This window comes from Eublepharis macularius, chromosome 4 (genome assembly GCF_028583425.1).
Source record: "Eublepharis macularius isolate TG4126 chromosome 4, MPM_Emac_v1.0, whole genome shotgun sequence".
NCBI lineage: Eukaryota > Metazoa > Chordata > Lepidosauria > Squamata > Eublepharidae > Eublepharis > Eublepharis macularius.
Genome location: NC_072793.1, coordinates 187,301,841 through 187,316,597, shown reverse-complemented (window position 1 = coordinate 187,316,597; position 14,757 = coordinate 187,301,841). Strand labels below are relative to the sequence as shown.

Genomic DNA, 14,757 nt, shown 5'->3' with positions numbered 1-14,757 from the left:
GGGAGCGAGGTAAAGCAAGCCCCACGATGTTGAAAAAAGAGTGGCAAACGGCTATAGAGAACTTGGATAAAAAACTTTCAGAAGCGATTAAAGAACTTAAGGATATGAAACCTGAGCTGGTGAAAGAGGTTAAAGAGACAGTAAAGAATGAACTGGCAGAAGTGAAGAAGGGAATGGAAACAATACAAAATGACCTGCAGGCGACACAGCAAAGAGTCAATGTAGTGGAAAATGCGGTGGAGAACCTTGCAGACACGCAACGAACAGAGATGAGGGTGATGAGGGGAAGAATGGCAGTTGCGGAGAGCAAGCATATGGAGAAGCAGCTGAGGTTTCGCGGCTTGCCGGAGGTAGAAGGAAAGACGGCCCAAGAACAGATTACCGAGGTGTTAGCTGAATACCTGGGAAAGGAGGAGGAGGAAACTGTGGCTATCCTAGATGTGGTGTATCGAATAAATTCAAGATCCCAGAGGAAATTACCAAGAGACGTGATTGTGCAATTTACGACTAGAAATATAAGAGAAATGATTGTGAGTAAACAATTTCAAGAACCATTGGAGGTTGATGGCAAGACGGTTATTATTATGAAGGAGTTACCCAGATCGGTGTTGCTAGATCGGAAAAAATACAAAGCCTTAGTCCAGATTCTGAAGGACATGAAAATAAGGTACAGATGGGAATTACCGGAAGGAATGTCCTTTGAATTTGGAGGAGTGAAAAAGCGCATCAGATCTGAACTAGAAATGGAAAAGTTTTTGAGGGACAATGAAAAGGACTTACCAACAACAAGGTTATGAATATGGAGTGTAAAGTGTTATCTTGGAATGTAAATGGACTCAATTCACCGAATAAGAGAAAAAGTATTTTCCACTGGCTATTAAAACAAAAATGTGATATTGTGTGTTTGCAAGAGACTCATATTAGAAAGCAGGATGTAAAATATCTTAAACTGAACAAATTGGGCAATGACTTCATAGCGGCCTCAAAAAAGAAAAAAAGGGGAGTGGTATTATATATAAAAGAGGAGCTACAGCCAAAATTAGTGATGGGAGATGTGGAAGCCAGATTTTTAGCAGTGGAATGTACATGGAATTTAAAGAGAGTGTTGGAGATTGGAATTTATGCACCTAACGGAGCAAAAGAAAGCTTCTTTGAGGATTTGAGGAAGCAATTAGATGAACTTTCTTACAACCAGATAATTCTTGCAGGAGACTTCAATGGAGTTACAAATTTGGAACAGGACAAAAAATCACCAACTGTACAAAAGAAAAGAGGATTACTACCAAAGACTTTTTTTGTATTAATGCAACAGGAAACTTTGGAAGATGTTTGGAGAAGACAGAATCCTAAAGGCAGACAATATACGTTTTACTCTGCGAGACACTCTACATTATCATGAATTGATATGATCTGGGCCTCAAAAGACTTAGCGCTTTGGACTAAGGATGTAGAAATAATGCCCATGGTAGGCTCAGATCATAATCCAATTACGTGGAAGTTCGGAAAAAGAACCAAAAGGAAAGGATGGAGAATAAATGAGGACTTGTTACAAGAGGAAGAAAATATGGAGACGTTGAGAAGGGAAACTAAGTTCTTCATACAACACAACATGAATAGAGAAGTACCAACCAATAAGGTTGGTACTATAAGGCAGTAATTAGAGGTATACTAATGGACTTAAACGGAAGAGCCAGGAAAAAAAGAGAGGAGAAGAGACAGGAGATTATGGAGAAAATAAAAGCCAAAGAAATACAACTAAAGAAAAGACCAGGGAAAAAGAAAATATACCAGGATATTAAAATCCTTCAAGAGCAGTTGACGGCAATGAATAATAAAGAACTGGAATGGAATCTTAAGAGAATGAACCAAAAGTCGTTTGAAGGTGCAAATAAACCTGGGAAATATTTGGGGTGGCAATTGAAGAAGAGAAAGGAGAAGAAGACAATAAATAAAATATGTGAGGATAATAAAGTATATCTGGAACAGACGGCTATTAGCAGAGCCTTTTACAAATTTTATGCTAAACTGTACAACAAAAAAGAAGTGAATAAAGACTCAATAGCGATGTATTTGGGGAAAATGAAGCTCCCAGTAATTTCGGAAGGATGGAGAGATAAACTGAACAGTGAAGTAACGGAGGAAGAGATAAGGAAGGCAATACAGTCAACAAATCTGGGAAAGGCGCCAGGACCTGATGGACTTACAGCCAAATTTTACAAGGTAATGGTCAATGAACTGGTGCCATTCCTAAAAGAAGTCATCAATGGTGTTTTGAGGGATCAAAGGATTCCAGATACTTGGAGTGAAGCTAACATATCATTGATCCCCAAAGAAGGACAAGATTTGACTAATGTTAAAAATTATAGACCTATTTCGCTACTCAATAATGACTATAAAATTTTTGCGAAGATATTGGCGGAAAGAGTAAAGGGATGGCTATCCGAAGTTATTGAGGAGGAACAAGCTGGTTTTTTACCAAACAGACAAATCAAAGACAATTTAAGGACAGTTATAAATGCTATTGAATACTATGATAAGCGTTGTGACAAGGAGGTTGGCTTCTTCTTTGTGGACGCTGAAAAAGCATTTGATAATTTGAACTGGGATTTTATGTTTGCCACTATGGAACAGCTACAAATGGGGGAAAGATTCATAAGAGCAGTGAAAGAAATTTACAGAGACCAGAGTGCAGCAATTGTGGTGAATGACGAGGTGACTAAGAAACTGACTATAGGTAAAGGTACAAGACAAGGTTGCCCGTTGTCTCCACTGTTGTTTATTTTGGTTTTGGAAATATTGATGATACAGATTCGAGAAGATAATGCAATCCGTGGAATAAAAATAAAAGACTTTTCCTACAAGGTCCGAGCATTTGCGGATGACATAATGTTAATTGTGGAAGATCCAATTGAGAATATGCCAAAGGTAATAGAGAAAATTAAGGAATTTGGAGATTTGGCAGGATTCTATGTAAATGAAGTCCAAGATATTATGCAAAAATATGACCAAACAAAAACAACAGTTATTAACAAAAATAACAGATTGTGAAGTAACAAGTAAGGTGAAATATTTGGGAATTGAACTGACTGCAAAGAATATAGATCTATTCAAGAATAATTATGAGAAACTGTGGACTCAGATAGAGCAAGATTTGATTAAATGGAATAGATTGAATTTGTCCTGGTTGGGAAGAATTGCAATAGTTAAGATGAACGTGCTGCCAAGAGTGATGTTTTTGCTACAAACAATACCAATTATTCGGGACTCTAAGCAGTTTGAAAAATGGCAGAGGAAAATATCGGACTTTGTTTGGGCAGGCAAGAAGCCTCGAGTGAAAATGAAAGTATTACAGGACGCAAAAGAGAGAGGGGGAATGCAACTGCCCAATCTAAGACTCTACTACGATGCAATCTGTTTGGTGTGGTTGAAAGACTGGATGACGCTCAAAAACCGCAAACTACTGGCCTTAGAGGGATATAAAAAAATATTTGGATGGCATGCATATCTGTGGTATGACAAAGTAAAAGCAGACTCTATGTTTTTACACCATTACATTCGGAGAAGCCTCTTCACAATTTGGAAGAAGTATAGAGATTACCTACAGGAAGGAATTCCCTCCTGGGTGGTTCCTTATGAAGTAATAGATCCGAGAACTGTCGATAATGAACAACAGTGTTTAATGTACAAGGAGATAACACGAATAGAATTTTCTAAACTAAGAATAAAGACGCAAGAAGAGTTGTCTCCAAGCTATGATTGGTTTCAATATAGACAGATTAGAGATCTTTATAACTCGGACTGTGTGAAAGGAGGGGTAAGAATGGAGAATTCGGAATTAGAGGAGGTAATTCTACAAGAGGATAAAAAGGAAATCTCTAAGACTTATAAAGTGTTGTTAAAATGGTACACAGAAGATGAGACAGTTAAAGTGCAAATGGTGAAGTGGGCTATAAACTTTAATAAAGAAATAACAATGGAGGCGTGGGAATACTTGTGGAAAAATACATTGAAGATCACGACATGCACCAATATTAAAGAGAACGTCTACAAAATGATTTATCATTGGTATTTGATACCAAAGAAAATTGCGTTAGGGAATTTGAACATGTCTAATAAATGCTGGAAATGTAAAAAGCATGAAGGATCTTTGTACCACATGTGGTGGACTTGTGAGGTAGCTAGGCAGTACTGGGGGGAAATAATAAGAGTGATAAGTGAGATTTTACAATTTCAAGTTAATAAGAACCCAGAACTCCTGCTACTGAACTTGGGAATGGAGGATATTCCAGCACAATACAGGACATTGTTATTTTACATGACAGCAGCGGCTAGACTTTTGTATGCGCAAAAGTGGAAAATACAAGAAGTGCCAACTATCGAGGACTGGATTTACAAATTGCTGTACATGGCGGAAATGGATAAAATGACAAGGAAACTGAGAGACCTTGATCCAGGACAGTTTAACATGGATTGGGAAAAGTTGAAGCAATATTTGGTGAAAAAATGGGAGGTGGGAGGAGAACTGTGGCAGTTTGAAAATTACTGAAATATAACAAAAGAAGAGGGAAGTGACTTTACCGAGGGGAGGAGAGTTAAATGAGAAATTCTAAGCAAATATTTTATTTGACTACTAGACATAGTATTAAGTAATAGAGGTGTTATTATAAGAATTATAAGGATAGAAACTAACTAATTTTATTTCTGGCAGATAATTGTATAATGGAGAAATTATATAACTAAAATAGAATGAATATAAGACAGAAGGAAGTAAAGAGCAACATATAGAGTACAAGTTAAATTGATTGACTTATAGTGAATGTATACAATGCTTATAGAAGTACTTAAAGTTATGTAGAATAAGGGACAAATTGTTTGTCCCATATTGACGAGACAAGAATGAATAAGATAGAATATGGAGTACAAAAATTAGACAAATGATTATTATTATTAAAGAATATATGCCAGGAATGTTATATTTAGTTGATAAGTTAAGTGGGAAAGGGAATAGAGATAGCACTGTGTTATAATAGAGAAGCTTAGAAGAGAGTGAAAGTATATGTTTAATAGAATAAAATAAGTTTGAAATGAGTAGGGGGGGGAAACGGATAAGGGGTTGGAAAACTGTTGGAAGTCAACAAAAGGGGGGGAAAGGGAGGGGGTTAGAACTGGAATATTTAAAGGAAATTGATAGTAATGGATATTATAGTGATTTCTAATCCAATAAAAAAATTTTTTTTTAAAAGGAAGGAATTTTCCTCCACCTACCCTGGAGGGTTTTTTTGCCTTCCTCTGGCCATAGAGCATCGGTCACTGAGGAAGGTGACGGGGTGGCTGAAAGCTGTGGATTTTCTGTGTCGTGCAGGGGGCTGGACTTGATGACCTTTTGAGATCCCTTCCAGCTTTCCCCCCTGTATTTTTGTGTTCATAGTATCCTTGCTTCCATTCTAAGCCTTTTATAAAACATGATGAGTCCAATGAAGTACCCAAAGATAAGCAGGCCAGAAGCCCCTTCCAATGAGAAGCTCCCGATCAATGCAGATCCCCATATTTATAGGGTTTTTTCTGAGTGTTCATGCCAGGTATGGCAAAACAATCCCACTGTCCCTTATCTTTCCCCTGGGGAATGAGGGATTTACTCTGTGGTGCCTGGTGTTAAGTTACTAGACCACAATAAGGAGTTCATCCCTTTTTCTGCCTTTTCCTTCTGTTTCCCTTTTACAACTGGGGTTGGCACTATAAGGCCACCTTCCAGCTCAAGTGAGAATTGAAATATGTCGCTGGGGAACCATACTCTAGGCAGAGGGATCAGCTGGGGCAAGGGTGGATTCCTTCTTCTCAATGTGTCTGGCCTCATGCCATGTGCATGAATGGCTGTTCGTTTTCTTCCACTGTGCCCACCCCCCATCAGTTGCCCCTATAAATTCACCCTGGCAGAAAAAGATAAAACTACTGGTTCAATTTAAAGACGGAACATCTCCATTGCACCTGCTCTCTCTTTTGTCCTCTTGGGCTACGTTCAGTCCCATGCAAACGGCTACTCTGCCCCTCTTGAAATTTAGAAGGAAACGAAAAGGTTGGGGGAGAAATGGCTGCAGGTGGTTGGAGTTTAATGCCTCAGCATTCACAACCCCCACATCACACCAAGTTTCTCTTTCTTTCAGCAGGTGCCGTGTGGGAGTCAGCAAATGACACGAAAGAACATCCAGTGATGGAGAAAGAGGAAATGTATTCAGATGGGAAAGAGAAGGCTGAATATAGTGATGGACTGAAGAAGGAGGAGGGAAAAGATCCTAATGAAGGGGGGAATTCTTCCTGTCTATTAGAGTGGAGTGACGCTATACAGGAAAACCTATACCCAGGCAAGAAGAACAGGAATGAGCTCACTGCAAGCAGGGGAAATTTTCCCAACAAATCAGATATTAATATTCAATGGAGCACATGTAACAAAAAGAAAATATTTCAGTCCCTGGAGGGTGGAAAAAGCTTCAGTCGCAGTGGAACGCTTTCTTCCTATCAAAGAATTCACTCAGGGGAGAAACCATATACATGCCTGGAGTGTGGAAAAAGTTTTAATCAGAGTGGAAAGCTTAATGTCCATGAAAGAATTCATTCAGGGGAGAAACCGTATAAATGCCTGGAGTGTGGGAAAAGTTTTAGTCAGAGCGGAAGCCTTTCTTCTCATCAAAGGATTCACACAGGGGAGAAACCCTATAAATGCCTGGAGTGTGGGAAAACTTTCAGTCTGAGTGGAAAGCTTGCTGTCCATGAAAGAATTCACTCAGGGGAGAAACCCTATAAATGCCTGGAGTGTGGGAAAAGCTTCAGTCGGGGTGAGAACCTTACTTCCCACCAAAGAGTTCATTCAGGGGAGAAACCATATAAATGCCTGGAGTGTGGGAAAAGCTTCAGTCAGAGTGGAACGCTTGCTCTCCATGAAAGAATTCACTCAGGGGAGAAACCATACAAATGCCTGGAGTGTGGGAAAAGCTTCAGTCGGGGTGACAGCCTTTCTTCCCACCAAAGAATTCATTCAGGGGAGAAACCATATAAATGCCTGGAGTGTGGGAAAAGCTTCCGATCCAGTTCTGTCCTTATCTTACATGAAAGGATTCACACTGGGGAGAAACCATATAAATGCCTGGTGTGTGGTAAAACTTTCAGTCTGAGTGGAATGCTTACTGTCCATGAAAGAATCCACTCAGGAGAGAAACCCTATAAATGCTTGGAATGTGGGAAAAACTTCAGTCGGGGTCACAACCTTTCTTCCCACCAAAGAATTCATTCAGGGGATAAACCATATAAATGCCTGGAGTGTGGGAAAAGCTTCAGTCAGAGTGGAACGCTTGCTCTCCATCAAAGAATTCACTCAGGGGAGAAACCATATAAATGCCTGGAGTGTGGGAAAAGCTTCAGTCAGAGTACAAATCTTTCTTCTCATCAAAGGATTCACACTGGGGAGAAACCATATAAATGCCTGGAGTGTGGGAAAAGCTACAGTCAGAGTGGAACGCTTGCTCTCCATCAAAGAATTCATTCAGGGGAGAAACCATATAAATGCCTGGACTGTGGGAAAAGCTACAGTAAGAGTGGGACGCTTGCTCTCCATCAAAGAATTCATTCAGGGGAAAAACCATATAAATGCCTGGAGTGTGGGAAAAGCTACAGTCAGAGTGGAACGCTTGCTCTCCATGAAAGAATTCACTCAGGGGAGAAACCATATAAATGCCTGGGGTGTGGGAAAAGCTTCCGTTCCAGTTCTGTCCTTATTTTACATGAAAGGATTCACACTGGGGAGAAACCATATAAATGCCTGGTGTGTGGGAAAAGTTTCAGTCGGAATGATAACCTTTCTTCCCATCAAAGAATTCATTCAGGGGAGAAACCATATAAATGCTTGGAGTGTGGCAAAAGTTTCAGTCGGAATAATAACCTTTCTTCCCATCAAAGAATTCATTCAGGGGAGAAACCATATAAATGCTTGGAGTGTGGGAAAAGTTTCTCTTGGAGCAATAATCTTACTTCCCATCAAAGAGTTCACATAAGATGAAAACCATGGGAGTGCTTGAAATATGGAAGGATGTTACATCAGGTAATTTGGCTTTCAACATTTGCAAGTGTGGCAAGAATTTCTGCCTGGATCCGATCCCACAGGCAGCTACTTGTCCTTGCTCAGGTGAGCCCTGTACCAAAGGCATGTAATAAGTGCAGACTAGCTGTTCTGTCCCTAGCATTGATCTAAAGCTCTTGCTAGGAATGATGTACTCAGCATGGCAAAGATACCTTAACCAAAACTGGAAGCTTTAAAAGGCAAAAGAGAATGGCAAGGTAGTGGTTGGGCAAGGCACCAGTCCTGGGCCTGCCCCCACCAGGCATTAGACACTTGAAGGATATATACAGATACACAAGCATGCAAGACACAATAAACTCCAAGGCAGAGATACTACAATGTCCTTTCTCCCAGTCAATGAAGAGCTCTTGTGACCCCCCCCCCCGTTGCAATGCTCAGTGCTGCCCTCTTTTGTAGGCAAAATTCAAAGGAATGCATAGTTTGACCACCTCATCGCTTGCGTCATACTTTATTCTTCTGATGTGGAGATATTGGAAGGCCATCAATCAGGACATCCCTTCTTTGAGATGGACAGCTAACTTCATATACATTCTAGCTAAAGTTATAAGTTACAAAAGGAATTTTCACACTTTGCCAGCCCCCAACTTGGTTCACTCTGTTCCTCCCGGAGATAGCAACAACTCCGGTGCTTATCTGTCCCGTTCTGTTACAGTTTACACGCGGAGGCCACAGGGGCCTCTTGCCAGTCAGCAGCTCTTCTAAGGCTTTATCTGGTTTCTGTCACAAAGGGTGGATTCTTCTGCCAGCCCTCAAGAAACGAAAGTTAACTTTGGGAGGGGGCCTTTGGAAGATTTCTAGACAAGCTAAAAGCTGGTTCTATGTTACAGGCCTGGGCCGAGTCCATACCAATGCAAGAATTCTGCCCACAGCAAGCAGTGAAATAAAACACTGTAGTAATGTGTTCCATCATTCTGTATAATGACATAAAAGCTTTCAGAATTGACAACCAAATCCTAGAACCCACCAGCCACTCCGTATGGGCGTTCCGCAGGGAAGGGCAAACCATACATGCCACGCTGCACGGATCAGATTGCAGAGTGTGTGTGCCGGAGCCGTTAACAACATCCAGTCACAAAGTAGTACCCAATGACATCTCTCTGAATGGCAGAAAGGGGCACAGCCAGCTCTCATCCACCAGTGTCCCTGCAGCCTCGGAAGCCCCTGCCCCATTGGTGTCCCAGGTGACAGGGAGGAAAGACCCAGTGACTGCGCAATCACAACAGAGGGTTGTGATGTCAGGGACCATGTGGTACGCCCCACACAGGCATTTGCATCCTGCTATTGCCTGTCGGAGTCATGTTTCCTTGTGCTTTGCAGTTTTTTCCCCATGATGACAGCTGTTTTTGCATGAATTGCTGTGAATCTCCATTGCTGGGGGGGGGGGCAGGCAGGCAGCACTGTACAGAAAAATGCTTTTCAGAGGCCATAGCCCTCCTTTTGCACTTTGTCTCCTGATGCCAATGACATCAGAATTTTGCCACCTGATTGGATGCAGGGCCCGCACCACTGGGCTGGCAACATAGCATATACACCACTACCCAACATGGAGACTCAGACCTTAGGTGAGTTTCAGTGAGCTTCCATTGTACCTCGCCCATCGTCTCAAATCTGGTTCTGATTGGATGGGAGTCAGGCGCCCACCTGTTTTGTTTTGCAGTGAAGCCTGGCCACTCTTGGCTTCTCGACCAGAGACTGTGCCTCCCGCATTCTTGACAACTTTGTGGTTTGCCTTCTGCTGTGATATTGGTGTGTGTAAGTTAGAGCTGACAAAGCTATAGGTTTTTGTTATTTTAATCCTCACATTCTGTCTCGTGTATTTTATTGTGACCTTGCACCTTAAATAAAATAATTATATTTTTGTGTGGGTTTGTTGACTTTTGCAAACTCTCATAAACCTCCTACCATAAAAATCATTTTGTTGTGATCTCCACTTGCAAAACCATTCTTGCAAGGAAGACTTCATTTTGTTTAGTTCCCTTACAGGCTTGGAGTGGTGTCCCTCCCCTCGTAGGCTTTGAGGAAACCCTGAGGGACTGGTGGCAGACTTGTAGGGTGTTTGGGGGACTTTCCCTCACCAGTTTTGTAATTTGTGTGAACTGATCTATAGGGCACTGTTGGCTCTTCCCCTCAGCTGGGTTGAGGCACCAGGGTCCCGTAGGGTCCCAGATTGATTATCTGAATCCGCCCCTCCCTGCCCACCTAAAAAGATGTGTGTTTTCCCCTTAAGTTTTGCATTGGCTGGATTGTTTTTGAAAGGGCAGAGTAGGCAAATGAGTAGCAGGATAGGGGCATAGAAGTCCTCTATAGGCCTACTCAGATGTAAGTCCCCTGTTATTCAATGGTGCTTAGTCCCACGGATGTGTCTTCAGATTGCAGCCTAGGATTGAAGTCTGCATATTCCCCTTTCTGAATGTTTCCAAAGCCAATGGGTGGGGAGGGGTCCCTCCTTGGGAGGACTCCCCCGATTGACAAGGAGCCAATGCCTCTGCTGGGGCAGCCACGGGGAAAAAAGATGCACTCACGAGCATTGCGCACATTCTTCCTTCATGCCAACAGAGTGAATTAATAAGAGATGGGTTTGCTACCCTTTGGATCTTACTGGTGAAAGCTGCTAAGGAAAACAAGATTTATTGTTAAATCAAAAAGAGTCCAGTAGCACCTTTAAGACTAACCAATTTTATTATAGCATAAGCTTTCGAGAATCAAGTTCTCTTCGTCAGATGCCTGATCAAAACTGGGCAGATACAGAAGAGGAGGGGGAAAGAGAGGGAAGGAGGGGAGCATAAATCACAAGAAGGCAGAATGCAATTAGCATAGAGGCAATCAAAACATTCCTTTGCTTGGAAATGTAAACATTTCCTTTTGGTGTGCATCTGACGAAGAGAACTTGATTCTCGAAAGCTTATGCTATAATAAAATTGGTTAGTCTTAAAGGTGCTACTGGACTCTTTTTGATTTTGCTACTACAGACTAACACGGCTAACTCCTCAAGATTTATTGTTGTTGTTGTTGTTAATAGCAGTCAGTGTGATGCAGCAACAAAAAAAGGAAACACAATCTTGGGTGTATTAAAGGCATTAACATCCAAATCACAGCATGTCATTGTCCGACTATGCACCATGTTGGTCAGACCTTTCCTGGAGTATAGTGTGCAGTTCTGGAGGCCTCACTTCAAAAAGGATGTGGGCAACTAGAACAGGTGCAGAGGACAGTAACCAGGATGATCACGTGCTGGGAGACCAAGCCCTACGAGGAAAACTTGAAGGATATGGGAACATTCACTTCGGAGAAGAGGAGGCTGAGGGGAGACAAGGTTGCTCTCTTGAAGTATTTAAAAGGCTGTCACTTAGGGAAGGGGAGGGCAGCAGAGGATAGGACTCGAAACAGTGCGTTTAAACTAGAGGAGGGAAGGAACCGGCTGGACGTTAGGAGAAACTTCTTCACGTTAAGAGTAATCCAGCAGTGGAATCGGCTGCCTTGGGGTGTGGTGGGTTCTCCCCCAGTGGCAGTCTTCAAGGAGCAGCTGGACGAATCCTTGTTGGGGACACTTTAGGCAGTTCCTGCATTGGGAAGGGGTTGGACTAGATGGTGTCAGGGCCTGCCGCCACTGCCGCTGGGCGTGGCACTGGGCGGTCTGCTCCTGACATCATAGGGGGGCCAGGGATTCTGCAGGACCCTGCTCTGTGGAAGGAGGGGCGGTATACCTCACCCAGACTCCCTCTCAGTCCACTCGCTGGGCTGCTCAACCTGGCCTGCTTACCCTCTGCATCCTCCGTCTCCTCCTTCCAGAACTCTCCTCCAAGCCTCCACCCTTGCACCTTACTGCTCTCACTCCACATCATCACTCCTCACTCACACCCACCACCCCAGGGCTCTTCCCAGCCAGCTTTTATAGGGCTTCCTTCTACTGTCCCACCCCTCTTCCAGCCTGGTCTTGGGCTGCACCAAGCAGTTGCAGCTGGGGTAGCTGATCTGGCCCCACTGACCAGCACCAGCTGTGCCTTGTTCCCTGGCTGCCCAGCCTCCCTGCCTTGGCTGATTGCTGAAGGCCTGTCCAGCTGCAGTCCCCTGGCTAGCAGCCCGGCCTCCCTGGCTGAGCTGATGTCTGAAGGTGGGTCCAGCTGCGGCTCCTTGGCTGGTTGCCCAGGGCTTCCTGCAGAGTGCCTCCAATAGCCGCACCTGGAGTGGCTTGGCTTTTGGCAACTCCTGGGCCAGGCTACTATTCTCTAGCTGGGGCGTGGCTTTGGGTTGTTGGGGCTGCTGCTGCTTCTCCTCCTCAGGTAAGGTCTTTGGGTGGGTGACTGCTGGGCCCCCAATCCCTCTGCCCTTGCCCCCTTCCGCCTTGCTTAGTCCCCTTTCCTTCCCCAGGGGAGTGGGACTCACTGGCCTCTCTCTGTCTCCCCCTGCCTCCTGAGGCCCTGGGCTTTTGCCCCTGGCACCGGCAGGTTCTGGCTCCATTTGCCTGTGGGAGGGGCTGACCTGCTGTCCCCCGGCTGCCCCCTCTGCTTGCCAGTCAGACCGGTTGGCCTACTGTCTGCTGGCTGACCAGTTGACCTGCTGGCTGACCAGTTGACCTGCTGGCTGCCCCCTCTGTCTGCTCATCAGCCCGGGTGACCTGCTGTTCCCTCCTACCAAGTCTGGGGGCTGGGACCCAGACCCCGGACAGATGGTGTGTAAGACCCCTTCCATTTCTTTGATTTTATGATTCTAAAAAGAAACACACAAACTTTCTTGTGGGAGGGTATCACTGTGATTTTGTTTCCTGGATTTGGTTCACAGTTCTGGAAGCTGCTTTACCAAAAAGTGATTTCTGGCTCTCTTGTTTCGTTTTGCACACATTCCTCTGCAGTGGGGATATCGCAGCCCCTGCAGTCCTCATCTGTAAGGCATCATTTTTGGGGTTGATCCATCATTTAGAGGAAGATGTTGGTTCTCTGGTTCACCAAACATGTCCCAGTCCATACCCAGAAGACCTGCTCAGAGTGGGAAAAAATGATGGAAGGAAACACTTGGGCCTCAAGATCCACTCTGGGGCCTCTTGGAGACAAACATAGAATACACCACGAACCCGAATGAAAAGAGCGTTTGGAATGACTGGTCCCGGCAAGGAGAGGCGAAGGGATCCTGCTTTTTTGCCCAAGGGGTCTCTGGTTTCTCGCACATTTTGTTGCCAAACAGGGTCCGTTTTCCTTGCTCCTTCCTGGGGTTTCTCCATGTTGTGGCTACTCTCCAAGGAACCTATAAGAGAAAAGCAAAGAACACAGTGCTGGTAAACTGACAAACAGATGGAAGTCTGAAGGGGCTATTCGGTGTAAGATTATGTCTGAGTCGTGTCACACTAGCTAATCCTTGCGATGGCCGAGAATTTTTAAAATGTATTAAGTTGTTTACGACAAGAGCCCGTGGCGCAGAGTGGTAAGCTGCAGTACTTCAGCCCAAGCTCTGCTCACCAGCTGAGTTTGATCCTGGTGGCAGCCGGGTTCAGGTAGCTGACTCAAGGTTGACTCAGCGTTCCATCCTTCCTAGGTTGGAAAAATGAATACCCGGTTTCCTGGGGCTGTAGATAACTGGGGAAGGCAATGGCAAACCACCCAATAACTAAGTCTGCGACAACCCCCATGGGTCAGTAATGACTCGGTGCTTGCATAGGGGGGCTACCTTTACCTTTGTTTCTACTTTGCCTTTCTCACCTTAGGAGATGGGAGGGAAGGTGTGATCTGATTCTAGTTCTCCTGGGTCACCTGGCCATGTAGGTAGAGCCTTTCCCCAAAGCCTCGATCGATGGCCCCTGTCATGGAGCTGGAGACCGGGGGGGCAATCCCGAGTGAAGGCCACCACTCATGCAACATGGCAAGTGGACTGGTCCTGCCCAGCTTCTGGTGCGATTCAGTGGTGCCACTGGACAGTCATCTCTCTCTGTCCAGCATGCCTGAATCTCCTCTGCGGAGCCTGGCCTGGAATGGGGTCTGCAGGCCAGAAGGACAGGAAAAGGACGGATGGTGAGAAAGAAGGGAGGGGGCCGAACCGGTTATGGTGCGCTCTGCCAGGTTGCTTTTCACCTCCATCCATTTCATCTCTGGAGAAAACCTGTTAGCTCTAATGAAGGGACCCCTCTGTGTGGAGTCCAATGTGTGGCTCTCTGGTGTTAGAGACCAACTAGACTTCCACGGAGGGAACTTCCGAGAGTCAGAGCTCCCTTCGTCAGATACACGGAGTGGGGAAAGGTGGGAGTCTCTAAAATCCAGGCAGAGGGCGGGAAAGGGATTGAAAATCAGAGTCCCAAGAAGCTAGCTGTACATAGGATTTTTCTCATACTACAGATGCTAATTTTACGCACTTTGCACCCGTCTTCTATCAAGCTAATTACACCAGTTATTGTAGCTAGTTTCCTGGACCTTTGAATGCCTGCTTTGAGAGCTAGCCGGGAGAGGGCCAGCGGAGCCAGCAGGTGCCCAAAGAGGGGATCGGAGGCGACCCGGAGGGAGGAGGAGAAGAGGTGTCGCTTGCCAATCCACAGGGATCCCTGGCCTTGACTCCGCTGCTGCCTCCAAATCCCAGGCATTTAAGGGTGGGCTGGGGACACTTACAGAGAAGGAGAGCAAAAGACTGGAAGAGGGCAGCAGGGGCTG

The 14,757-nt window shown here is 44.6% G+C and overlaps 1 protein-coding gene across 3 annotated transcripts in view; it reads left to right on the top strand.

Annotated features, from left to right (window-relative positions):
- The window catches only part of LOC129328455 (zinc finger protein 665-like), a 44,387-nt gene extending 34,401 nt beyond the window's left edge, over nt 1-9,986 (top strand). For 2 of the 3 annotated variants that reach the window (XM_054977535.1, XM_054977534.1), the window contains exon 6: nt 6,162-9,986. In XM_054977535.1, the coding sequence (XP_054833510.1) occupies nt 6,162-8,047 (1,886 nt within the window). In that variant the 3' untranslated portion in view covers nt 8,048-9,986. The remainder of the gene's footprint in view (nt 1-6,161) is intronic. The other variant, XM_054977533.1, reaches the window with a different exon arrangement.
- The last annotated feature ends 4,771 nt before the right edge of the window (nt 9,987-14,757 follow it).